This window comes from Haliaeetus albicilla, chromosome 2, assembly GCF_947461875.1.
Source record: "Haliaeetus albicilla chromosome 2, bHalAlb1.1, whole genome shotgun sequence".
Taxonomy (NCBI): domain Eukaryota; kingdom Metazoa; phylum Chordata; class Aves; order Accipitriformes; family Accipitridae; genus Haliaeetus; species Haliaeetus albicilla.
The window spans coordinates 31,679,085-31,706,892 of NC_091484.1; the positions used below are offsets into that span (position 1 = coordinate 31,679,085).

The 27,808-nt window shown below is 38.2% G+C and overlaps 1 protein-coding gene across 2 annotated transcripts in view; it reads right to left on the reverse strand.

Moving 5' to 3' along the window:
* The window catches only part of POU6F2 (POU class 6 homeobox 2), a 324,761-nt gene that overhangs the window by 17,618 nt on the left and 279,335 nt on the right, over positions 1-27,808 (reverse strand). For both annotated transcript variants that reach the window (XM_069769722.1, XM_069769713.1), the window contains exon 7: positions 8,145-8,351. In XM_069769722.1, the coding sequence (XP_069625823.1) occupies positions 8,145-8,351 (207 nt within the window). The remainder of the gene's footprint in view (positions 1-8,144; positions 8,352-27,808) is intronic.

Sequence of the window (27,808 nt, forward strand, 5' to 3'; positions counted from 1 at the left end):
GCTGACTTTTCCCAATTTTGGACACGTACATATGATATGAATTATATTTATGACTGTTGTGCATTTTCCATCCAAAGACAGAAGGAGGCACAGAAATTACAGAAGCAGTTGCTGTAAGTGCCATTCTGTGTAGGTGGATATAGCAGACATGCTGAGAATGATGACTGTATGCAACACTGATCAGTATCTGGCAGGAATACATGTATGCACACTACAGCTAGAGGAATAAGATGAATATAAGAAGCATAAAGTGCAGCATAATACTTTATAAGAATAAACTGAAAAATGCAAAGGGCCCGTGTGCTGGTTTTGGCTGGGATAGAGTCAATTTTCTTCATAGTAGCTGGTATGGGACACTGTTGATAACACAGGGATGTTTTCGTTACTGCCAAGCAGTGCTTATGCAGTGTCAAGGCCTTTTCTGCTCCTCACCCCACCCCACCAGCGAGGAGGCTGAGGGGGCACAAGAAGTTGTGGGGACACAGCTGGAACAGCTGACCCCAACTGACCAAAGGGGTATTCCAGACCATATGACGTCATGCTCAGCAATAAAAAAGTGGGGGAAGAAGAAGGAAGGGGGGGACACGTTCGGGGTAATGGCATTTGTCTTCCCAAGTAACCGTCACGTGTGATGGAGCCCTGCTTTCCTGGAGATGGCTGAACACCTGCCTGCTGATGCGAAGTAGTGAATGAATTCCTTGTTTTGCTTTGCTTGCATGTGCAGCTTTTGCTTTACCTATTAAACTGCCTTTATCTCAACCCATGAGTTTTCTCACTTTTACTCTTCCAATTCTCTCCCTCATCCCACCAGGGGGGAGTGAGCAAGTGGCTGCGTGATGCTTAGTTGCTGGCTGGCATTAAACCACGACGGCCTAATTCTTATTTCTTTTACATCAGTTTTACATGCAGCTGTCAACCGTGAAGGTAGTATTGATTGGTAATTGCAGAAGCAAAGAATGAATTAGGTCTCCAAGACTAAACTTTGTTCTTAAATTATGTATGTAGGATATTCCTACACCTGGGATAGCTGACTGGAGTCCTGTATTAAGGTCATCTTATGAGATCAGGGATGTTGCTCCCTGCATCCAGAAAGTTACATGATAGTGATAGAGTAACAAGGTATTTTGCATAAGATAAGGAAAAAGAAAGAAACTAAGTGGGAATAAAGAACAAGCTTTTGAGAGAATATTGCCTTGTATCACAACAGAACTGCTACTGGTTTTACAGAGAGTCTGGACAAACAGCAAGGACAAAATATGGCCCTAATGGAAGGGAAAAGAACGTAATGGGTTTAAATTGCAGTAACGGAGGCTAGGGTCAGGCATCACGAAGACCTTTCTAATGCTAAGGAGAGTGACCTAGGTTGCCTAGGGATGTCGGGGAACCTCCATCACTGAAGGTTTTTAAGAACAGGTTAGACAAACATCTGTCAAGAGTGATATAGGGACAGTTGATCCTGCCTAGGGGGAGGGGAAGGACTGCATGAACTCTTCAGGTCCTTTCCAGTCCTATTTTTCTATGATTCAGTGAAGAGGAAATCTGAGAGATGAGGAAACACAACAAATTAGAGAAGACAGAGGTGAAAAAGACAAGTATAACAAAAAGGGCAGAAGAGATGAAACTAAGAGGAGTGGTACAAAGAGCAAGAAATACATTTTAAACAATCCGCTTTATGATACAAATAAAGATTTTCCATTTTTTCTGATGTCAGCTAGTTCTTCCTGGGAAATATGGACATTAGCTCTAGTAAAGACTGAAGTCCATGGAAGGTGCTGAAAAATAAATACCTTGATATAAAAAGACATTCCCAAACACTTTGAAATGCCCCAATAATGCCTTGCAGAAGTAGTAGTTTAAGTGTTTCATGCTTCCATTTTTCCTGTAAATGGAGTTCTCTGCTCCATGTACATTTCCTAAAATGTGCCATACATTTGTTTTTGAGAAAGAGTGGTGGTGTGCTGTGGTCACTGCATGATTTGACAGCACCTTGGCAGAGGAGGTCTGTCTTCAAACCTACTGATACTGCATAAGTAGGCATGGGATTCAAAAATGTTTTCTTAAATCTCCTAGCAAATGGAAAGAATAAGTTATTACGCATATCCACACGCTTCATCCCAAATCACTTTCACAGTCAACTCTGCCAGAATGTTTCCCAAATACTGTACCCATCACCCTAATTTAGCTTACTCAACTAAATTCAAGTAAGTGAATATATGAATCTGAATATGAAAGCTATTTGATACTTAATAATTATCTTCTCTCTCAGTATAGTATAATATAGTATAGTATATATAGTATAAAGGGCCTCTATACAGACTGACAGAATAGGTACATTTGGAAACCAGCACAAAAAAGCTCTTTGGGTTCACAGAGGCTGTGCACATACTCAGCTCAAAATGAAGACCACAGCAAAGAAATGTTCGTGTGCTGTGGACGTAACTGGGGGTAGGACTTTGACAGCATCTGCCGAAGTTCTTTCAAAGCCTTTCTGTGGGATCAGAACTACGTTCAAAGTATACACTGTAACTGAAGGTCTCTTCACTCACTAAATGAAGTTGAGGACACAGCCAGGCTTCTGTAGAAGATATAATTTTATATGCAAATCAGGTGCATCAGTCACCTTTCTGCCCCCTATCAGGAATGATATAATGTCAAAATTACATTTAACAGACTTAAATATGTAGGTAAAAGCCTAATTCAAAAGTAACAGTAATGTTCCTACAGTGAACAGTACTTTACTCTCTATATGCCTCACTTCCTCAGAATGACACAGGTAGCGTAGTGGTATCTTCCTATTCCCAATGGTGTGGTGCAGTTATATTGACTTTTTTGAGATATCCTATTCCTACAAGTGCAGATGTCACAAAGAAAACTGGTCAGGAAGAGATGTAAGTTCCAAGTTGAGTGTTTATGCTGTGGCATGGAAAATCTGATGTAGTCCCTTGTACTAGGAAATAGTCTTGACTTTTGAAAATCTAGTAATTTTATCCATGGATGGAACGGAGTTATGCAATGCTGATGGTAAAAGGAAAGAGAAAGAAGTGAGAAAAATTGTCACCCTCATCACTGAAAGTCATATAAAAAGCAAAAGAAAAACAAAGTTGGATTGAGACAACACAGTTTAGTGGCTATATTCAAACACAGGGAAAGAAGAGTGTGTTTCTCATACAACAAGAAGGCATCAAAGCTGTAAGAGCATTGCAGAGAAAAAATGATTGAGAGCTGGTTAGATTTTAATGGAAGAGTGTAACAAGGGATTGCATAGAGTTGTGATACTGAGATAGTAGGGTGTATGTGGTAAGTTGAGACTGCAGAAGGAAGATGTCTGGCATGAAATTTGGAAAGCAGAGGTACAAGAATGACCACAGACTCATCTGAGAGCTACCTATGTCTTTTCAACAGTTAATCTGGAGCACGATAGCCAATGACAACGAAGATGGGGAACTGACTATGTAAGAAAATATTGCCTAGTACCTTGTTTTATTGTGTCAGAGTTGGCAGAAGCCCAAAGCTGGTAGTGCTATAAGAAACAGTGAAATATGAAAAGTTCTGGCAGGCAGTGTAGATAAAACAAGACTGAGGACAACTGGGACTACAGGCCTGATTTAATGAATCTAGTATGTAGGAGGAAAGAGCCAGACAACAGCAAGAAGGGAACCCACTTTATGAGGTACACCGGAGAACAATAGAATGTGTAGAAGTTGCTTCTTTGTGGGCAAGCAAATAGTTATGAAAACACCAATTATTTATTAGGAAAGATGTTTAAGGAATTCATAAACAAGAATGTGTTTTGAACCCCAGTGATCACTGGCAGCTGGATTCTTCTCACCTAATTTCACTCATCTAAGAGTTAATTGTCTATCCTAAAATAGCTACCCTAGCCCCCTCTCATGTCAATGGAGACAACAGATACCTTAAGATACCTATTAGAGATTCAACCTCTGTAAAAATTATTCTATTTTGACAGCTTGAGTTGCCCATTGGACATGCATACGTCTCCTTGTCTATGTCTCTCTGTCTCTACAGGAAATCTAGTTAACTAGCAGATACCTAACTGCTCTATGACTAAGTTTAGCAAGGTGAATCCTTTCCCAAATTTCATAAGACTCCAATTCATGGTTCAAGCTCTTCTGTCAGTTTGTTGGTGTTAACATATGTTGTTAAGGATATGAAAGAACACTTTAAACCAAGGTTTTCAAATCTGATAGCAAATAACAATGCTAACACATTGTTACAAAAATGTGTATTTATCCATACAACCTGAATTTTGACAAAATCCCTCCTGACAGCACGGAGGAAGTGCGGAAGTTAAGGTTACAAGGTACTCTTCTATTATGAGATATAAACAGCTTAAAAAAGCAAGAAACATAAAATTAGGGAATAAATCGTCCTTTTTCAAGAAAGGAGACTACAAGTAGAGATCAAAGGATTTATACCAATTTTTTGAATGGTTTTAGCAAGCAGCAAGAAAAGATGGTGAACAATGGTGAAGTTGAATCAGCAGGAGGAACACGTGAATTTCTTAAGTTAGTACAGAATACCATGAACAACTTACAGATCCTGTTTACAACATGCTGAGGAAGCATTATGACAGATGAAATACAGAGTAGATAGGTGCAAAGAGACTCACATTAAAAGGAACCATTTTAGTGACTCACATGGTAACAATCAGGGAAGCAAAGATGTATCATGGTGGATACAGCTGCTTATTGAAAACCTGCTCAATGAGGAGAGATAGAAAAAAGCAGGATGTTAGACTGTATTGAGATAAAGACAGAAAATGATGCTGAAAATATTATAATGTTATTATGTAAAACAGTAATGCATCCTCACTGTTATCATGGCATTCAGTTCTGATCACAAAATCTTGAAGAGATTAGTGTGGAAATTGAAATGGTTGGGAGATGGGCAGTAAATATTATTAAAGGCAAGGAAAAACTTGTTTATGAACAGAGATGAAAAGGACACAGACTACAACAGGAGTGCAAACAGCTGCCTGCTTTAGAAAGCCATTGCAATTTCTAGGAGAATTCTCAGTGTGTGCATAGATGATGCTGCTTGGATTAGTAGAATCTTGGAAAACAGTGAAAACACTGAAGCTTTAACTACTCTGTGTAATTTAAAGAGGAACAATCCCTACTGTGGGTAGTTTAAAGAACATAAATCAGAAACAGCTATTTATTCTTAAAAACAAGAGGAATAGGATTACAATGGAATTGCTTGTGTACATTAAAAAGCAACCTATTTACAACACAGAAAAAGAAGCACTGCTTTACACTACAGGTAAGTAATCTATGAACTCATTTCCATGAGAAGACATTGAGGTTTTAGTCTGTCAAGTTTGAAAAGGTTGTATGAATAAATAATGCATGTAGTCTACCTAAGTAAAGCTGACTAAAAACAGTATCTGAGACATTTAAGTCTTCAGGCAAAAAGTAAGCACTAGGACACATTACTTAGCAACTGAAACAGGCTACACGGGTTCAATTATCGTGACTCAGCTAACAAGCAGCAGCTTACTATTATCACTTGCAATCACCTCTCTTTCTCCCACAGTACTTAGTTTCCAAGGAAGTGACAAGTTGAGAGTTAACCTAGGATCATCTGCAACTGGAACATTTTACTATATTATTTATTTCCTCTTTTTTTTCTCTGTGACATTCTCAAAACTTTTCTCAAACTTGTCTTGTACTCTTCTTTCCTGCTTCTGAAGCTTCTTTCATCAAGTTACAAGACACCAAATGCCATGTGACACCATTTGCAAAAATATTTTGAATTCCTGCTGAGCCCTCTGAATTTGAGCACTCAGTTCTTCTGAAAACAAGGTTTTAAACTTATGACTAAATACGCTATCATTAGCCAAACATCACAGTTTGGCTAAGTCTTTACCCAGGCAATAAGATAAATTCAGGATCTCCTTCTACTTTGTGCAATTCTATTTACTTTTCAAATTATAGGGCAGTTTTTATAGAACTAGCTCAATTGTTTTTGGCTGTCCATCAGCATTATTCCTATGAGGAATCTGGCTCTCTTACCTCTTTTCTGCTCCCACTGAAATCAATGGCAAAATTTCCTCTGACTTCCTTCAGTAAAAGCAGAGGAACCAGTAGAGGGAGCACAAATACATAGAAATAATTTTCTGTGATTCCTATAAAAATGATAATGTGTACTATTTTTTCATACATTTCATTGCACTACTTTTTTTCTGCCCCCGATCCAAAATACTGCCTTGATCAGGCTCCAAAAGGTGTAGGTAAGGAGGCTCTGTGTTATTTGGTGGCCCTTCCTGCAACCCCTGGGACCTCAGGACTCTGTGTGAGAGTCACAGGTTAGACCCTGCAAAACTGATCTGGGCAAAATAATGTTTTCTACCTACACAGCATGGCTGGGCATACCAGCATAATATGGGGCCCATCTATGGCTATTGGACACAACCAGAGCTCTGCTGAGTGACCATCTCTGCCAGCTGGTAGTTGCACAGGAGCACACAGGTTGGGTGAACCAGTATAATACAGCACGATAGGGCTAAACAACGACTTTCTACCTTGAACCCCTGCTCATTCAGCAAGCTGCAGCCTTCAGCAGCAGTTTGTCCCTTTGTGTGAGTGCAGTGCCGCTAGCTGTGCAGATAAAGGTCACACCTCCATCCCCTCACTGCCCGCTGATACTAGACGTCGCCTGGATGAGGTTGCTTTGCTGCAGGACTCAGAAGGTGTGTTGCTCTGTGGGTGAGAAGGTCTCAGGGAATAATACAGGACCTCTGTCCTCCTCTTTACTTCTAAATTTCATGAGTTTCAAACGGGATCTCAGGATTGCTATGCTTTTTGAGAACTTCCCCCATAAAGGAGAGAAAGATCTAATCTCTTCAGGGGACTGACTAAAAGGAAACACCCCACCCCACACACCCCCAGGTAACCACATGTAAACTGCTGAGTTTCTTATTCCATTGTCAGGCTTTCCCATGCTGGGGAACACAGAGCCTGCCTTCCCATCCAATCTGCTTTGAAACCACATCCATGCAACAATTGCAAAAGCACTTGCCAGTAGTGTAAGTCTGCTCCCATTAAAGAAAATAAAGTTAGATAAATGACAAGTGCTTTGGAAAATGCCTCTGCTAGATACCACAGAGGACAGGATGGAGAAAAGGGTATGTAACCACTTGAATGTGAAACATTTTCAAAACGAACAAAAAATTCACCTTAGAGATCCATTTGCTCTCTACTTCTAAATTTAAAAAAAAAAAAAAAAAGAAAGAAAATAATCAGTTTCGACTTCAGTGGGGCCTGGGATTCTCAGAAACATACAAAAGGCTGCTACCTGTGACTGGAGGTGTAGGCAGGACTAGCAAACAAGCACTACTAGCAATAGGAATGCTAAGCTGAACATTTAAGTGAGTGACACTTTTCTAAGTACCTTTTTGGTAATCATATTTGATGTCTTTTCCATCCTCAATTTCCTCTCTTTCAGAGAAAAAAGGTGGCACTACAATTCTTTGCTCTACAGATGTAGACAAAACTAATGAATTTGACTTTAGAGTACTAGAAAAAGAATTACAGAAATCTTTTCAGACCTCAGTGAAGTTGCTGCACCCATCCTGAAGCCTGTGAACTACCTGGTGCCTCACACTGAATAGTAATTTCCCTAAAAATACTTTCTGTATTGTGCAAATACAGATTGCAAATATATGCAAATATGCACAATCAAATCTTATTTTCCAGTGAAGAAGACTAATAATTTTTTATATTTTTCTTTGTTTTCTCTGCACGTTCCAAAACATTTCAAACCCCGGTCCACTAGATGACCACTAACCAAGGAACACAACTTTATAGGCCAGATAGGCCTCTCCTGTCTCATATTCCTACTGTGCTTTTACTGCAGAAAATTTCTCAGCTGGCCCTATATTGACCTTTAAAAGAAAAATAAAACCAAAACTGGATAACCCCTGAATGTATAAATAAATTATATGACATTATATAATAACTACATATATAGTATGCACTAATATACTACGTATGATAGAATTCATCTTTTGTTATTAAAAATGATAAAGAAGCCAGAGGTTTTAGAAAGGCCATGAGAGAGTCCAAGAGGAGTACATTTCTGCGCATCTCTTTTGATAATCATTTAGGCTACAGACACTTTACCTGCTGGCCTGGCTTGAGCGGTGATAGTGTTATTCCCTGGGTATTGATCACTGGGAGTATCTGGTTGCCGATGACAGTAGCAATGATCTGACCCTGGGCATTGGTCAACAACTGTGGAGTTATCGGCTGCACCTGAAGTCCCTGAGCTCCACCTGCCGCCTGGCTGGAGGGGACTGGATTAGGCATCAGTGGGATTGTTCCAATAATCTGGAAAAACGACACAGAAAGGGAAAATGCACACTTGCCACACATAGTTGTTTTATGCATGTTAAACTTAGGTAAAATAAGCACAGAGAGACAGATATGACAGGCTGAGGGTGAGAAACAACCGCTCCTTTACTGGTGTGATGAGGACTTTCAAACTCATTTGTCACGTCACAGATCACCTGTATGTTTTACCACCACCCACTGTCATCCCCAACAAATCTGCTGTGGCTGACAGTGTATGAAACAAATGCTGGACCACGCTCTGGCCCCTGGATGATGCTTTATTCCCACCGCTCATTTGAACACAGAGTGAAATAGATGCAAATATCAGTCTGTCTCGCTTTCTACAACTCATCCGTACAATGTTATTAACTGCGAACTGAGGGGCTTATGTAATTTTCCTTGATTTACTGATACCTAGTGCTCTAGATGACCACCTATTACTCCCATGCGATCTCAGGGAGGAACAGAGAGATACTGGTGCCTTTCGGGACATGGCTTATTAAGATATGTTCATAAAAATGCAGCTGCTTTTGGATAACAATCAAGTAGTACAACACAACGGGAGAGCTGGTGTTAGATAAAACATTTTAGCTAACATTTCTGGGGCAAGTACTTGCAGAAAGAGACACTTGTGACATCTCAGACTTGAGAATACAGTGATTCCTTAAAATGTGAACGTGCCTGTAAAACTAATATTAGGATGAGATGTCAAACAGATGCTGTAAGAAAGCTCGTCAGTCAATAAGCTGCTAGGCTGAAGAAAGTTACACTGATGGAAGACTCTTTTTACAAGTATTAGAGCATCTGAAACAATCTTCTGATGACACTTGGGAATAAAACCAAACTTTCTTTTTTTCCAAAAAACTACAAATGAAGCTAGAGTCATAGGATAGTTGCAATAGGAAAAATTAAAAAAAAAAAAAAAAAAAAAAGCAAAACACATCTCTATTCCCTTCACCACATCTCCTCTCACTTTATCATAGACCCCCAGAAACACCCATCCCACTGTAAGGCTTCCAGTCTTCCCTCTCCAAAAGCCTTGCTTTCCTCCTCTTTATCCTCAACATCCACCACACTGCACGTCCCTTTTGTTCCTCACTAGTATGATCCCAGTTGCCCAGTGTCTCTTATCACATACATTGTCTAGCCTCGAAATACTTGGCTGCTGAGAAATAGAGTGATTATGGCTCAGTTCTCCCATTCTTTCCTCAGTGGGGCTAGTAACAGTGTAGCTTTCCTCAGTCTATCTGCTGATTCTCATTACATTTAGGAGCTTAATCATCTTTTAGAGCTCTTTATTTCTGGTAAATTTTTTTGAAATTGGTCAGCTGTTTCAAAGCCATTAGGTAAGTATGGAGAGATGGATGGATGGAAAGAGGGACAGAAGGATAGACAGCACTAGTCATAAGACTAGTTTCCTCATGAAAACAGGCTAAAGTGTTTCTAGTGAAACTTAAAGGCAAATTTGTCTCCAAAACAAACATATAAAATTCCTACTGATTTCAACAATTAATTTGTATTGTCTCAATGGAACAATACGGTGTAAAATTAGCTCCAAAGTAAGTGTTTAATGAAAACATCAGTGGCTTTGTGGGCAGACCACTAAGTTACTTTCTGAGAGTGCAAAACTAGAGGAACAACTCTGAATCTCTTGCTGAAGATATAAAACGGACTGTCGTGGTTTAACCCCAGCCAGCAGCTAAGCACCACACAGCCGCTCACTCACCCCTCCCCCCACCCAGTAGGATGGGGGAGAGAATCGGGGGAAAAAAACAACCCCTAAACTCATGGGTTGAGATAAGGATAGTTTAATAGAACAGAAAGGAAGAAAGTAATAATGATGATAATAATAATAACAATAATAAAATGACAATAATAATAATAAAAGAATTGGAATATACAAAACAAGTGATGCACAATGCAATTGCTCACCACCTGCCAATCGATGCCCATCTAGTACCTGAGCAGTGATCTGTGCCCCCCCCCGGCCAACTCCCCCCAGTTTATATACCAGGCATGACATCACATGGTATGGAATACCCCTTTGGCCAGTTTGGGTCAGCTGCCTTGGCTGTGCGCCCTCCCAACTCCTTGTGCCCCTCCAGCCTTGTCGCTGGCTGGGCATGAGAAGCTGAAAAATCCTCGACTTAGTCTAAACACGACTTAGCAACAACTGAAAACATCAGTGTGTTATCAACATTCTTCTCACACTGAACCCAAATCATAACACTGTACCAGCTACTAGAAAAAAAATTAGCTCTATTCCAGCCAAAACCAGGACAAGGATACATGTGTGAACTGTGTTGTGAAGAGTAACAGGGATCTGTAAAGACTTCTGCATATTTAAATCACCAGAGGTGATACACAACAACCCCAGAAAGTCCATTCCTCAAGGAAGCATCATGCAATGATGGCCAACTAACTCAGGCATAGCTGGAGGGGCAGGCATCTTTTGTCAGAGGATCACCCTCTTTCTTCCATTATTAGGCTAAGATATAACTCAATCAAGTGATGGCATTCTAATGAGTGACTGCTCCTTCAGCAGTCACAGCCTGATGGTGTGCCTCTTGGTAGGCTCAACTGTGAAGTACAACATGACAACTTAAACTGACTCCTTGTGTGAAAAAAGTGCACTTGGTTAGTGACAGCAGCTCAGCTAACAAGTGGTAGGTGCTGAAGTCATCATTAACTTACCAAACTTGCCCTGTTAGAAGAAGTTTGGATGGGAAGACCAGAGAACCATAAAGAAAAACAGGACAGCTCTCTTGTGGGAGGACCTGGTAAAATGACAGGCTCATCTCCTAAGCTGTATTGTAAGAGTTGCATATATCAAAACTGTTCAAAACACTGTAAAGATATCATTTAAATTCTCCTTAATGCATTCCTAAAAGATAGACAGATCAATAAAGATTATTATCCCCATTTTACAGAGCATGAAAGTGAAGCACAATGGAGCATATTCAGACAGAGGCTGCAAGTTAGCCTTCTAAGCTGGAATTTCCTGTGAGTTTCTCTCTGCAGATCACAATACTTTTATTTATTTTTTTTTTTTTTTTAAGTGTCCCTAACTGAACTGCAGCTGCTTTACTGTTCACGTGAGAAGATGGCTGTTCACTGAGGGAAGGATTTATTTACATCATTATCAGATTTCAGAATGTTCTAAAATCTGACTTTCAGGTGTATTAAATACAACTTTCATGCAGTGCAACATGTAAATTTCTCCTAGTTTTTGGCAACCTAAAATATTTATGGGTCACAAATATATTCTTCCACTTTTAACATATCTCAGCAAACTCAAGGAATAATCCTTCTTAATTTTATCAGCAGAAACATAGCGAAGGCCTCTCCTTCCTTTGCCATGTCAGTAAAGGACACGACCTTGGAGTGTCATTACTCCAATGTAACTTTAACTATCAAGGTCCTAATCCCAGCAAAGCAAAAAATGCTGTGCTGGTGTTATCAGTAATAGAAATGTTTGCATTCACATTTAAAATGCATTTCTTGGACTGCAGTTGGACATTTTATAGAATGACAGTGCTGAAGTGGACAGTTTGTAAGGTCAGAAGCAGAAGGCTATCTGTATGTATTAATGTGTGTCACACACCATTCTGTACATGGCGTGCTGTACATCCACACAGCCAGAAACGGAGCAGGGAAAACACAGCTGGGAGACGTGTTCCAGAAGGACAAATGAACAAATGCCCTCAGGGGTGTTACCACTGGAGCCAAGGGTAAAGCTGAATGGGAAACAGTTTTTCCACTTTCTGAAACTTACTGAGATTTCAAGATTTTTTTTCCATTTTATACCAAAATAAAGTAAAATCTTGTCTGGTTAAAAAAAGACATCCACTTGTTTCTAGTTAACCAACAGGGCTACTCTTTATGGTGTGCATCTTTGATATGGCTAAACCCAGATTCAAGTTTCCCCTTTCAAGTTCCCCCTTCTCCAAGTACCCTCTCCTAAATACACTAACAGCTCCCTGATTCACACATAAGGAGGAGTACTGAAACTGGATCCCCTTCTCAAACCTCATGTGATTGTCCTGATGCTGGGCCAGATCCCTCTTCCTCTAATTTTGGTATGAAATTTCACCCTGGGCCTTGCTAATCTGTCCTGTTAAAGTATCATAAAAGCTGGTACTTTATGAAGACAATTTATGGTTTTGATACATTTAAATATTCTGAAGAAATAAAACAAGACCATGCCACGGGCTTGACACACTGGTGTGCCACGGTACAGATTATTTAATTGCCAGTGATTTCCCTAGTGGGGAGGCATCGCAACTTTCTAGCAAATGCTGCTATTTCAGGTTATATTCAAGGACAGTTCAGGAACAGCATGTGACAGGGACTTATCCCACAGGATACTTATAGAATCACACAATCACAGAATAGTTTGGGTTGGAAGGGACCTTTCAAAGATCATCTAGTTCCAACCCCCCTGCCATGTGGGGGTTCAAAGCCCCATCCAACCTGGCCTTGAACACTGCCAGGGATGGGGCATCCACAACTTCTCTGAGACATAGCAGAAGAGGCTTCTTACTCTATCAACGTTTGGACTCAAATTCATAAACAATCCCACCTGTCAAACACATTCTTGAGAAAACAAAGGCATCCCTAAAAGTCCTCATGCTACAAAAATATAATTTTAAAAGTTTTGTGGGTTTTTTTACACTATGCATGTGACTTTCACAATTCTTTTTATACCTCATACAAATGAAACCAAGCACTAAGTGTTCACAGAGGAGTTGCAAAACAGGTGGCACAAGCAAAACAACAAATAGACAGTTTTGAAAGTCCAAGGGTTAATTCAAGGGAGACCCTTGTCAATGCTCCATAACCTCTAAGGGTGTCAGGCACAGTAATCTGCAGAGCGCTGCTGATTAAAATAAATTACACCTGGTTGTATCTCTCTGAGGTACAGGTTCCAGATATAGGCACAAAATGTAGTGCAGATGTGACACTGGAAATTGTACCAAGATATTTAATGTAAATTCAGACCTCAGCTTTGTTACAGAGATGGGGCTTTGGTCCACCTCTAGTTAAAACACCAAGACTGTAATTCTGGCCCTGTTCAAGTGACAGAGTGTTGCGAGAAGCCTTGGTGGAGTCAGATTTTCACTTCAAGTATTCAGTAAGATTCTTTCATTTTTGTTTATGGATTAATAGATACATCAGTTGCATCCTGAGATGCTTAGCGAGCAGTTTGTACAGATGTTAATTTAGTTTTTTATGTTTCCTGATGTTAACTGAATTTTAAAAATCAATGATTTGTTTCTAACTTCAAAGGAAATTCAGGGTGATTTTTAAGAGCATCTGAATATTTTCCATTGATTCATCTGTTACTGTCATTTTAGCATCCTAGGATTTCAAGATACCTGAGATCAGGCCTCTCAAACCTTACAACTTGAATCTGCCATTGCCAAGCCAACTTCCACGATTAAGTGTTATTTATATGAAATAAAGTTGTAAGGCGTGGCTTGCATGTGAAGTTAATTTGTTGATCTGCTCCTACGTTCCATCTGTGGGCTCAGCAGTCTTTGCCTACACAGTCCTGCAAACTGTAAATTCATCTGCAGTGTAAGAATAAGCACACAATTAAAGTGAAGGTAAAATACCAAAGAATGGAGCTGACCATGGAGGGGAAAAATCCCAAGCCCTCAGCATATCAACAATATCTGTAAGTGTTACCCACAATGGCAGGGAGCTGTCCTAGCACTGATAAACTGAAGTGCTAGTCACTATTGTACTGTTAAACAGATTTTGGTCTGTTGCCTTGCTCAGTAAAGGTTCCTTCTTAGAAATGAAATAAAAACATCTGATCCCTTAAAAAGGATCCCTTAAGCAACTGATCCTTGAGAAGGAATAACATTTTAAAAAATTCCATTCCTATCCTTTCTTGACTGACAACACATCTTCATATTTAATTGCCTTTGTGGATTACTTCGCTGTAACTCAGGCTGAAACTGTGGGCAGAAGCTGAGCAACTGCTCAGAACTTCTGGGGATAAATGTCTAATTGTAGCCCCATTTGTGCTGCTGATATAAAGCCAGATTTTGCATAACTGTATGAAGGACTAATTGCTGATTTCCCAGCAATGAGTCTTTCCTTGTGGCTCCTAATAAACCAACTGTGTTTTGACATTAGGTGAAGTTACTATGATACTGTAAAATGAAACATACAACTGTTTTTTATTAAGTTCTTCTTCCTCTCCCCTCATCAGAAACAGGGATGCTGCCTTGCTTCATTGTTTTCCTAGCACAACCAAAGGAATACTACAAACTGTAGTCAAATGGATGATTCAACAACTGCCTTTGTTTCTGCTGTGAAAAGGCTAAGTAAAATCAAAGACTGATTACATTAGGTTGTTTCTACTGTCAGCCAGGGCTGACATAAAGCAAATAGTGTCATTTCATCTGAAAAATGTCTTTAACTATAAAAAGGAAATGTTAAGTTTTTTTTCAGTAGTATCATCAAAATGAACGTCTCTCTGATTTTATCAATGTTACAGCCCTTTAAATATTGAAAGTTAATTATTCAGTTTTGAACAACAGAAGAACAATATAAAAATAAAATAGAAAAACAGGGAAAAAGTAAAAGGAGCAACAGAAAAATTGTTGAGTAAAATGAGGCAAACCACCATATATGCATAAGCTAATTTAAGATCTCAAACTGTGAACAGAATACACGAAAGTCTTATGTAGTGAGCCAAAAAATCACTATTTGAGTGAGTGTTTGCTGATTTAAATATGCTTCACTCATCTTCATTTTCTAGTCCTTGGAATATAATATGAAATGAAAGCTCACTTTGGCTTCTGTTGTATGATGCTGCTATGTTTAAACTCATTTTTCCTACTTCTACAGGGCCAAAAGCTAATTTAACCCCAGCAGTCATACCATCTACAGTACATAGGACAATGTTTATGGTTTGGCTCATTTTCTACAGTTTTGCAAATTTCCTTCAGAAGCTGCTTCTGTTCAGAGATATGTTCTTTCTTGTATGGTCACTGTATCAGCATGAGTTACTTTAAGGAGATAATCTAAGAAGAAAATGACTGAGGAAAGACAGAATAATGAGAATCTGCACAGGATTCTTTAGCCTCTGTGCAGCTGCCTCTTTCTTAATCACACATTTATACACACTACCTATATAAATTATAAACACATGGACACATATTTTTATATATATATGATTTATTATCTACCAATATCAATAAACCCAGCTATTTATATACACTATACTATATATACTACCAAACCACACACTGAAAAACTGGAAGGATGAATACAAGCTCCATTTGCAGACTACTTCTGAAAGAAATGCCGCTCCATCTCATTCTTTGGAGTAATGACAATATGATTCTTGAACCTCAAGAGAGGATGAGGCTAAGGCTGCCTGTGTCTTTTGAAGTAAAAGTAGTATTTATTTATGCAAAGCTTGCAAATTTCCTTTGCTGCATTATATTTCCTGATGAGAACTCAAAAAAATGGCACAACAAAATGCTATTATGAGAACAAGGCATGAAATAGTGATACTAGAAACAGTCGCCTATGAAACTGTACTTCTGACTCACCATTTCATGTAAGGAATTATAATTTTCAAGGTTAAGTATTGTTCATATATCATACAATATATTGGATAGTAAATTGTTTGTAAGCATCATAATGGAACATTGAGTCTGACATTCTGCCTGACTTTCTCAGTGCTTTATTTTTTAGAAAATAATGTTTGTATTCTAACATCAAACTATACAGGACCTTATTTGTCATCACTGTAGGAATTATGTGGTGAAATTTTTCTCAAGCAAATACTGTTATGTTCTGTTAGCAGGGGCATGTACACAGTCATAAAAAAGAATGTCTTTTTCATCAAACATCCTGAATAATACAACATAATGTTTCCTCATTAGAAAAAAATCTAAAGATTTATAATTACCAAATTAAAGATTAAAAATTATGTTGAGTGTCTGCTGAATTGTTCTTTCTAAGCAATCTACTTATCAGACTTAGCTTCCTTTTAAAATCAAGAATTAAGTCAGGTGTAAGGACCCTTAGAGGTCACAGTTCTCTGAGTTGAGCAAAGCAACTGTTGATTTTAATTAGATATACAGGTCCCAAGCATTTCTGAAAATCAGCTATCTAGATTCTTATGAAAGTGTTCATTATTTAAAATTATTTGATGGACAACTTAAACAAAAATATTGCTAAAATATTTTATACATGACAACAGATCCATGATATTACATTATGACAAAACAGCCAATACTGTCATAACAGAATTGTTATGACGAAACAGCCATAATTTCTAATAATGTTTGATGATCACAAAAAGAAGTCACAACTCACTGTTTTTAGCATTTGACTGCTTGTCTCCCAAGCCACAGACAATGTTCCCGATTGTTGTGCAGATCCTTGTAGGGTGTATACAAGCAAATATACTTTTGCATGTGTGGTTCTTGGTATCTTTTTTTTTTTTCTATAAATACTCTTGAGACCAAAAAGTAATGGTATTCGTTTTCTCAGGAAGTAAATACAAAGCAACTGAGCCGCCAGCATGAATTTCTAGATTTAATTACAGTGAAAATATTTTGGTAAATATTCACTCACCTCTACTTTCTTTTCATGCAGGCTGAGGTTTTCATAGCTGCCTACAGAAGTATCATTGCTACTTTGGCTTCTCTGAAGATTTCAATCTCAATTAAGTATCAAGCATCTCAGAGGCAAGAAATCCCTGCTCTGAAATAAAATTTCTCAACCTTTGCAAGCTTTGTATATGCACTGCATCTGCAAACCCTACCATTACTTTGTGTCTTTAGATGACAAACCATTTAGAACAAGGATTGTCTCTTTTGGGCATTAACATAATATAAATGTTTACTGCTACTTCTCCCTCATAGCATAAAGAGTGGACTTGCTTTCAGCCATATCAGAATCTAATATACTAGACATACAGCAGAATAAAATGTAGGCTTCCCTACACTTTGCAATACATGCCATGCTGAGCCACTCAAGGCTAGCTTGGGAAACAAATTGCCCTTTCTCAGCAAGCCTAATTAGGACAAACACAATGTGTGCCAACGTGATTAGGTTGCTTCCATGCTATGGCAACATTGTCGGCTTGCTTGGAACTAGCTTTGCTACTTGGTGTTGTATTGCACTGTACCGGCCTACTACAGAGATGCTACCTAGAGCTCGGGAGCCAGAATGAGGCAGGGTTTAGTAATTGCTCTTTGATCCTGTGGTTTCTAAATAAGAACTGCTATTGAGACATAATCTTGCATAGATATGAACAAAATAATGTTCTCTACTGCCACAACAGTTCTCACTGATATAGTGCTGTTTTGATTTTTCAAGTTGTGATATTACTCTCTTAAAAAAGGGATGTTGCACACTACTGTCAATGTCTGTGTCTGGGTGAGCAGGAGAATTTCTGGTCCTCTATTTTTATTTCTTTCTCTTGATTACTCCTTTCAACTTGTTTTGCATAGACAAGAAGCTCAGTTAGGGAGATGGCATGCTCTTAACTGCCTTCAGTAGGCAGTCACTGCTATCACTGCTTTATCTTGTGATGCCATTCCTGAGGAAGTTAGCTATTGCACCAGAAGTATTATGGTCTTGCAAATATATGTTAGATTTGGAATTCTCAAAGAGCTATTTTTCTTTTTTAATTTTCATTGATGAAATTTCCTGAGGAAACATAACTATATTCTGGACAAATGACTTTGAAGGCTTAATGATATTTTATTCTAGCCTTGACTGGTCTGTTTAGAATACCAATGGATGTTTCTTGGACACCTCTCCATGATAAACTGGATTGAAATCATTAACCGTCAAATAATCTTCAGATGCAATCTTTAGGACCACAGTTCTTTAATTAGATTACAGGTCAAAGAATTTCTAGGCCATCAATATATTCTTGAATAATCTACTCTCATCTTCTCACTATCAAATTACATACACTATATAAAATATTTATTAGAGATCACCAGATTTCTCAGTCTGTAACTCTTAAAGGTGAAATTAGTTAGGCAAGATAGTTCATTCAATCATTTCAGATTTAGCCTAAATTCATTACAAGAAGGCTAATAGATATTTCAATCAATCAATAGCAATGATCCTCAACATTGTTGTTATACAATCATATTTCTGCAAATACTGTTATAAATCCTGAGCTTGCTGCCCAGATGCAATGACTATGGATGACACAGTAGTTGACTGTCAACCCTTCATCACTTCAACATTGCACCTGTGCAACAAGACATTCTTTTAAATACAAAGTCATACCCTACTTCAGTTAAATGAAAGATGAAACTGTTGGTCTTATTAATTATGAGTTGTAGCTTTTAACGTGATAGTCTACAAAAGCTCAAGGCAAGGCTGAGGTGAATAACTGTGCAAACCTTTGCACCTGGCCAGACAAATGTACTACTGAAACATTTTTAAATTTGCCAGTGCATGAATTTCTTCAACAAGTGATTTACAGACTACCGAGAATGAACCACAACACTAATCACCAGTATGACTGTGGCGGAACAAACCATTCTGGATTACCTCCCTACTGTGGATCATCACTATGAAAACCAACATTCCAGCCTATAAAGTGGAATTTCATTATAATATAGCACAATTATGTGGACGTTCAGGACAAGAAGGAAAAATTCATTTCACTGAAAGGAGGTGGGAAAATTTAGATGGGTCATATGCAAGTTCTTGGATGGAAAATGGTCATGACTCCAAGTTTCTAGATCTGAATCTCCAGGAAAAAAATCCTTCCTGAGATCAAATACAACTTCCCTTTGTCACACAATCATCAGAAAGAGAGTTGATTGTTCATTTCAGTTCCAACGCCTCCTTGAAAATTTGCCAACCAAATATAAGCCAGGCTTAGTGCTTCTTACCTTGTGAAATTTGGTATAGCTGCTGGTTCAGTGGGCTGCTCTGCCAATCAGTTCACTTTTAGAAAGTCACTAAAATTCCAGTCCTCCATTCAATCATCTGTAATATGTTTGTATAAATACTGTTTATCTCCCTGCCAGTTACTCCTGTGAGCCTTAAGTAATTTTTGTAGGGCTACCTTAGAGTTATCAAGAAAAGATACCATATAGCAGTAGGGTTTTTTTATGTCAAAGGTGGCTATCTCACTGAAAATACCCTCAGCTGGTTCTTTTCTTGAGTGTTAGTAGTGGGAGCATATGCTTCACTGCTTGAAAGCACAATGGCTAAAGTATCTCACGTTATCAAATGCATCATTAATCCATTTCACCTGAGCTGACAGATAGAAGAAAGGTGTTCTGCTCACATCTTAACAGCTTGACTTAAATTTCCACTCTGGCCACAACCTGATACAAATCATGGTTATAATAATAATTTCTGTAATACAGATACTTAGTATATGTGATGGTATCTACCACAAATGACTGGTCTTAGCATCTCCCTCAGGACAAAACATTCTCCTGATCCAATGGCACTTAACTCAGGAGGTAGCTGTCTGTGGATTTGGAGATGAATATCCAGCATTCAGTCACTGCTCCATTTCCTCTGGTCAAAATACATTTTTAGTGGTAGTTTATATACAGATTTGAGTCCCTCTCAGGGCTATCAATTTATTTTTGTACATTCAAGATGTTCCTAGCTAAACAAGTACTCCAAAAATGACAGTTAAATCTAACCAAATTATTCTCAAATTTGGGGAAGACATAGCAAGAGACTGCATTTTATGAACCTGTGAGTAGAACATGCAGCTTAATTATCAGTTCCATTCAGGGCTGGTTTGTAAGTTTGCTTAAGGAAGACTTAAATAACTATGATTTTCTTATTAAAAGCAACAGTGGACTTGAGGTAATCCCATCTCCAGCACCTACATTGCTACTGTACTGAAGCAACATGCTCTGGATACAGACAGGCATACTGAAATTTCTCTTTATGTATCTTGATATGAATTCAAACTACTTCATCTTTCTCTTCTGCTGGCAGCAGAGCCCATATCCTTGAGGCCAGTTCTGTGGAAGGTGAAGGATTCACAGACACTTTGTACATTTTCTGTCCTTGCATTTTGTCTCTGTATCAGTCCTAAAAAGATTTCCTTTTCTTTGCAACTGTGACCTGCAGAGGACCAAAGGTGAGGGGCTCCTATACCTTCTTGACTCTAGAGGAGGGGGAGGATAAGGGCAGAAATCAGCTGTTTCCAGGATCCCTTCTCCATCTGTGTATTCGTCACTTGTCTTACACTACATTTTAAGTTATTTTTGCAGGCCATCTTTTTTTTCTATGTTAGAACCAGGCCTTAGCACAGTATTCCAGTCATGATTATGGTGGTGCTGTAGACAATAAATAGCAACAATCCTATCTGTCTTAAAAAAAAATAAAATTGCTATATTATGTAATATTCTCATATTTCTTCTTAGTTAAGATAACTGAAGGCTGTGATGCACTCTATCAAGACTTGCAAGTGGGATAATACTGTTGCACTTTCTGGTAAAATTTACTGGGATTACAGGTTCCTGAGGGAAGAACTAAGGGGCTGCTACTTTACCTTCATCAGCACTAAAACACTTCCAATACAAAAGGAAAATACATTAAGGTCATTTTTACACACTGTGGAGAATGTTTAAGAACATGGCTACAAGCTGGGGAAAAAAATGAAACGATAATGCTAGAAGAGACTCTTATGCTTATGGTTTATTTTAAATATTTTCCTGGAGCTATTGTTTTGCACAACTTACTCTTGCAATTGTGCCAGCTGGGGTGTCAGTTCACCTCAGTGAATTGCACTGAATAAATCCTTCCCAAGTTCAGAGGACATCATTCACAGTTAGAGCTACAGCCTTTCTCTTCTCTTGTCACCCCAGATGTTCCTCCCCAGGAACATCCAGAGCACTTCTACAGCTTGGCTTTGCCAGTCCACACTTAGAATCACAGAATCATTTAGGTTGGAAAAGACCTTTAAGATCATTGAGTCCAACTGTAACCCTAACACTGCCAAGTCCACCAGATTCAGCCTCTCTCTCTCCTGGTAGGTAATGCCTTAATGCGGAAATGATCCAAATGAAGCGAGAAGGCTCCTTATGGAGTGATGTACTACACTCATTGCCTGAAAGAACCAGACAACCTAACCACAGATATCTTTAGTATATGGAAATTTTAAAGTATTAGTAACAACTGTCAGATGTTGCTTCCTTCATTCAGGCTTTGTCTTAATTTGAGTAGTCTCCCTGATACCAATCCATGGAGCAAGATGTTAGTTAATAAGACTAAAAACGGTGGAATCTTCCCTAAGAACAAAGCTGATATGAAGGGGAAATAGCAACTGCAAAATGAAATTTAGTTTTAAGTATTGTGAAAATGCATACTGTACTTACAAATGTCCTTGTAATATATTTTTTTAAGAACAACCAAGTCTCAGTAATATGAACCCTCCATAAAGCCCTTCTTATTAAATCTTGGAGCAATAGTGGAGAAGATTCCCTGGTGTATGTGAATTACAGCAGAAGAGGATGAGTGAAGTGCAAATGCCACAGTATAATTCTTATATGGAACATTTTAATTGTGGGTAATGGCAGATTTTCAATTTTATAAGTCAAGGAATTGTGCTCATTTCTGAGACAGAACTGAATATATTAACTGCCCTTGAAACAGTATCAATATTTCTTCCTGCACAGAGCACAGCACAGTAAAATGCATTAAAAGATGAAAGCTCTTTGATCCTTTTGAATGCTTAAAAATACCGGAACAGTGCCAATAAGTTTTGAGGAAGAGGCTAGACAGAAAAGAAATATTATTAATTGCTAAGATAGCACAATATCCCCAAATTATGACACTGAGCGTACTAAGGACTACAAAAATATTTATTGTTCATAGTTCTACCCCACTGAATCTCTCAGGCCACGATGGATTCCTTTTTATCCCCCTCTTCATTCAGGTGAAGTCATTAGTATGCAGACATATTTGATCTTGACATACACAATAGCTCTATCAGTTTAGCCCCCAATATCAGGAAAAGAAAACTGTCTCGGATTATATCACAGTGTAGATCTTATGAGTCAGGAGCAGTCTGAATAACTGGAATCCCAGAAGTCATTTACAAGAGCCACTGAGCTTCACTCAATGGTCCGCTGCTTCTGCTGCACTCGATGGTCTGCCATGGTTCTGCTGCCGATTGCCAGGTAATACTTTCTAGGAAGATTTCATCTCTTGGCTTCTCATTCATTGATAATAATGCCAATTATCTCTGGACTCCATTTTAGTTTGGAGCTATGCTTGCATAATATTATCAGGCTTCTCTCTGACTTGACTTCTACTAATAAAAATCAGAAGCAAATCTACTGACTTGAATGCAGTGGCCCCTGGGACTTGAACATGGCACAGGTTGATGCTTGGGTCTAGCTGCAGCCCGTAGTTCTTTTGAAATTATGAATGGTCTCAGGCTAATGTATACCCTGCACAGCCTAGGTCTGGTTTTTACTGGTTATCTCAGGCTTCAGTTCCAGCTGAAGATAGAAAATGGTAGGGATTCCTTTTTCCCTGTTCATACAGAACCTATTTTGCCCAATGGAGCAGCCCCATGCAAACGAAGTGGATGACTCATGAGTAGTTCTGGGAAGAAAGTGGGAAATTATGTTAACTTTTGTTTTCACTTTAAAATGGAACTTAAGGTAAATTTAAAATTAAATAAAAATATGAAAAAACTGTTCAGGGTAGGTTGAGCCATTCTGATCAAAACTGAAATGTTTCATATTCCTTTTAACCTTTCTAAAGTTGAAAAAAAAAAGACTAAATTTTCAAACAGAACATGTAAAAATGAGACACTTAAATCTTATCCAGACACTGTACTTTAAATTTTTACTGAACAAAATTTGTCAAAATGACACATTTTATATTTAGATTAAATGCCATTTTTCCATCAGAAGTCAGCAATGGAAAAAAAAGTAATTCAGTTCTGCTCACAATGCTGCAGGAATTTATACTGAAAGATTGATAAATGAGGTAGTAAAATGTAATTATACCTCACTTTTTAACACAGATTCAAATGCAACACTAGATTCCTGAGGCAAGCTTCTGGATACATAACAGATTTCCTTCTCTAGAGCCCACTGCATTCATTGCTGATAAGGTCTCCAAGAGCACTTGCATGAGGGCAGGCTCCAAGAACTCAGCTAAGGACTAGAAGCCTGATGTGCTAGGTACTGGAGAAAGAAAAGATTGAAGTAGTCCCTATTTTGAAAAGGGAGAGGAAGCACTCATGCTGGCAGGATGGGTAGTATGCTGGCATGCTCCACTGGCACAGAATAAAGTCCTTCTGCTTCCACAGTGAATCTATGCCTGAAAAATGCAAAAGAAGAGGACACTCCCTTCTTTACCTCTTTCCCCCAAACTATATGCATTTGTTGAGGGCCTAAGACTTCCATTTATTCTGTAGCTTTTAACAGGGTGTCTTTTTTTAAACTCTTGGGACATGGACCATCTGGCCCCTAGTTTGAGAGTTGATGCTCAGTGGGGGAAAATGTAAAAGACAGTGCTCTACCATGAATCTTCCTCCAGCCCCGTGCTCTCAAAATACTTGCATGCATTTCTCATCTATCACCCTATCCTGAATGATGCTCAGAAAACTCAGTGATGTCTAACATGGTAGTTAAGAGAGCCTGTACATCTACCAGCCTCTCCTTCCTTCCCTCACCTTCCCCCTCAACCTTCTCCCAAAAGGAAAGGAACCCATTTCTCAGATTAAAAAGAAAGTTCATCCAGGCTCAGTGTGCATAAGATTTGTCACCCAGGCTGCTTCACTCAGAAATGAAAACATAAAGATGTGTAAACAACAAATAACCTCAAAAAAGAAATGAGCATCTCAAAAAAAAAAAAAAAAGAAGTTATCAAATATGCATTTGTTTATCACAGTGAAGTTTTATGATTCAAACCTGATTCATATATATTTTATGAAGAGAATATCCATTGTGGTGGCAAAATTAAATGTATTTTGAAAGTTGTATGTGACATTTATCTATCTGCTCTATCAGAAAAAAGTTGTCATATTCATTCAGACATATATTACTTTTTCAATTTCCTGTCAGTAATGTTTTTTTAATGTTCTTTAGGGTACGACCACAGGATTTCTCATTTCTCACAACAAAGACCATAACTCATTAGAATTATGTTGATGAGTTTATACCTAAAAAATTTGCCTCACTTTTTTTTTAGAGGTGAACAATTTGCACTCTTATCCATGACAATCTTGGCTTTTTTTTCTTTGTGTGTTGTTTTTTTTTTTTTAAAGATAGAGTCAGGTAGAAAATTGTCAGCTCCTTTTTTTCCTTCTTTTACAGATGTTCACCATATAAAACACAAACTTATGGTGCAATTTTATGATGATTCAGGTTCTATTGTGAGCCACAAGAGATAAGAAAGATAGCACAAGTATTGAAACTCCTTATCACATATCTTCCCTTCCAAAGGGATGATTTTGATAGAAAGTTTATATAAACCCAGTGCTTAAGAATAAACAGCGTTGTGCAGCAGGCAAGGCCAAAGGGTCATAGTTAGAGAAGAAACAGAAACCAATTAAAGTGAGTTAATTGACAAGAGGCTACAACTCCCATGCAGAAGACTGGCTGGAAAGGTGCAAAGTGGAGATGGCAACTTCTTTCTTTGAGTTGCTATTAAAGTGACACTGTAATAAAAACGTTATCTCGTGTCCCATATGCTCAGTGCAAGTCCTGCAAAGGATGTTGAAGTGCAGTGGGTCAGGTCCTGGGTAGAAAGGCTTTTTGATTCTTATGGGGGTTTTTTTGATAGGCTAGTAATGACACCATCCACAATACAGACTAAAGTATGCTCTTTGCTGGTAAAAATTGAGGAGAATTCCATTAGCAACATTTAAGTTTCACTTCTGAACAAAAGCAGAATGTTTGGAATCAAATTAGAGGATGTGCCTCCCCTTCTAAGCATACATAATATTTGGGCATAAATACAAATTTAAATAATATTTGGTAAAGCTGGCAATAATTATGGTGGCCCACCTTCAAAAGGCTATTGATCAGTTTGGCTTAGATATGGACCTAAAATTATTTGAACACCAGCAACTTACGCTATTTTTTAGGACAGAAATTCATATGTGATAAGACTCTCTCATAACATTTGTGGCATCTGCTGGTGGGAGCTGTGCTGGAAACACTTTTAAGCTGGCCTGTGGTCTGAGGATTTAGTGCATCCCTTTTCTGTCCCAACCAAAACAGCAGGGTAAATGCCCAGAGAAATGTAAAAAGTAATCTGTCAAAGGGAGAGATTTCTTCCTCACAACAACACAACTACAGGCTCAAAGTTTATTTTTTTAAACAAGAACCTCAGAGACACAAAGTCTTCATATATATGCACAACTGGTTTTTAAATAACAACATACTACAGAGGGAATAATTAATCTTACTTGAAAGAAAAGATATGCAACAGAAAGACCCTCCCTTCACATTGTTATCCATCATTTAGTTAAAGTATCAGTAAAGTTAAGTACATTTTAAATAATTCAAACAGATACCATTACCTTGGTCTCTGGGATGCTACTTCTCTATTTAATTGGGAAACAAAGAAGCAAGCAAGCAAAACAGGAGCACAATTTTCACAAAAATTGAAGACTGCCTCTAGACTTATCCTAAAAATAAGGTAGGTCAGCCAGTGCTGAGTTCTGCGTGGCCAGCTGCTACCAGGATCTGAGTTAAAACTCCTGTGACTGTCATGGGGAGCTTAAGGATAACATTATCAAAAGGACTCAAGTCCCATTAAAAATAACTGGTGTGTGGTATTCTAAGGATGGAATTTATGTAATTTAATATTAGCCACCTAACATTAGAAGTCCAGTTGTAGACCGCCATTCAAGCTCTCTCTAGTCAATGTAGAGAGTGAGGAAACTCTGCCAGATGATTCAACTCAGCCTAAAATGCATGCATGAGATCAGTGAGATGTGTTATTCTTCAAGAGTGCCTATTTCTTTCAGCGATGACAGAGAACACAAAGCAACTAGCTTATATTTGATGCAGCCTAAGCTAACTTTCTTGTGGTTAAAGTTAGGGAAAATGAATTTGAAGTCAGGACTCTGAAGAGACATAGGACTCTGCTAAGGACCAAAGTAAATTCTCATATTGACCTACAGCCTCTAAGTCACTTGGAAAACAGCTGCCTTTTTATTGACCATCTGAATATCTCAACTGTACAAGAAAAGGAGGATAAAATAATAATAAAAAAAAAATCACAGAGGCTTCTTCCAGGGAAGAGGGTCAACTTTTCTTTTTTTTTCGTTTCTAAGTTACTATTAAAATAAGACAAGGCCTTGAGAAGACCTCACTGGCTGAAAAGCTGTTCAATACATACACAAAATGAGGCCTGTTTGACCATCCCTGTCTATCACAAACATAAACACTGAGACAGAGATGATTCACTTAAATGACTTCAACTTGACTGGTAATATCTTGACACATTTCACTGGGGAGGGTATAACTTACACAGCTCTTAAAAAGTAAGTTTAAAAAAAGCACACAGCAATGACTGTGGACTGAAGATTTATTAGAAAGATTCCCTAACCCTCTCTTGGAAGTCAAATTTCCATGTTCTGTACAAACTCAGTGAGAAATTGCCTTCTTGACATGATGCTCATTTATCTCCCCTCACTCTGTGTTCTTTGAGGGCTCCTTTTGCATCATTTGTTGGGTAGTATGAAGCCGATTTAAACATTTCTACATTTGTGCTGTTGCCAGAGACCACAGTGATTTAGTGAATCAGGCATGCATCATTCATGTTTGTTCCCTCTTTTCACTGCATACGATTTTAAGAAGAAATAAAAGGCAAGAGGGAGCCAAGGGTACAACTTGCCTCAGTAAATGCTTTTTAGAAGGGGCCCTTTCCACTGATGGATCAGGTTATGAGAATTTGAGCTCAACTCAGTAATATTTAACATATACATTGTTATCTGTATTCAGAAAAAAAGACTTTTGTTGTAGCATACTTACTTGTGACATTTTATCCTCGAAATACAGGATGTAATACATTGTTGGTTAAGGAATTCCATGTAAGCAAAGCTCTAACTGTTCATTGTTGTATATAACAGAAGCATGAAGGTATTTGAACAGGCAAATGCTTCTGTATATTACTAACATATTTCTAGGTCAGTAGTCAAACATTCAGATTTTAAATACTTATCCTAATTGAGAAGCTGGCAAAAAGCTTGTCTAGATTTTGTCCTGTACTCCCTTCCAACACCCCATTATACTCTGATAAAAACCATAGCTTGTGACTGCAATTTCAGAACATTTTCTATCAGCTCTTAGACTTTATAGATGAGAATCGTATCAGGGCTTCCTTTGCTTTTCTGTATCTGGTGAACTGAGCATCAGGTAGTTTTGTTCTCTTTGGACCTTTGTGAAGAAAACTTAAAAATAGAAACCTTAACTTTTCTAAGCAGTCATTAAATATTTAAT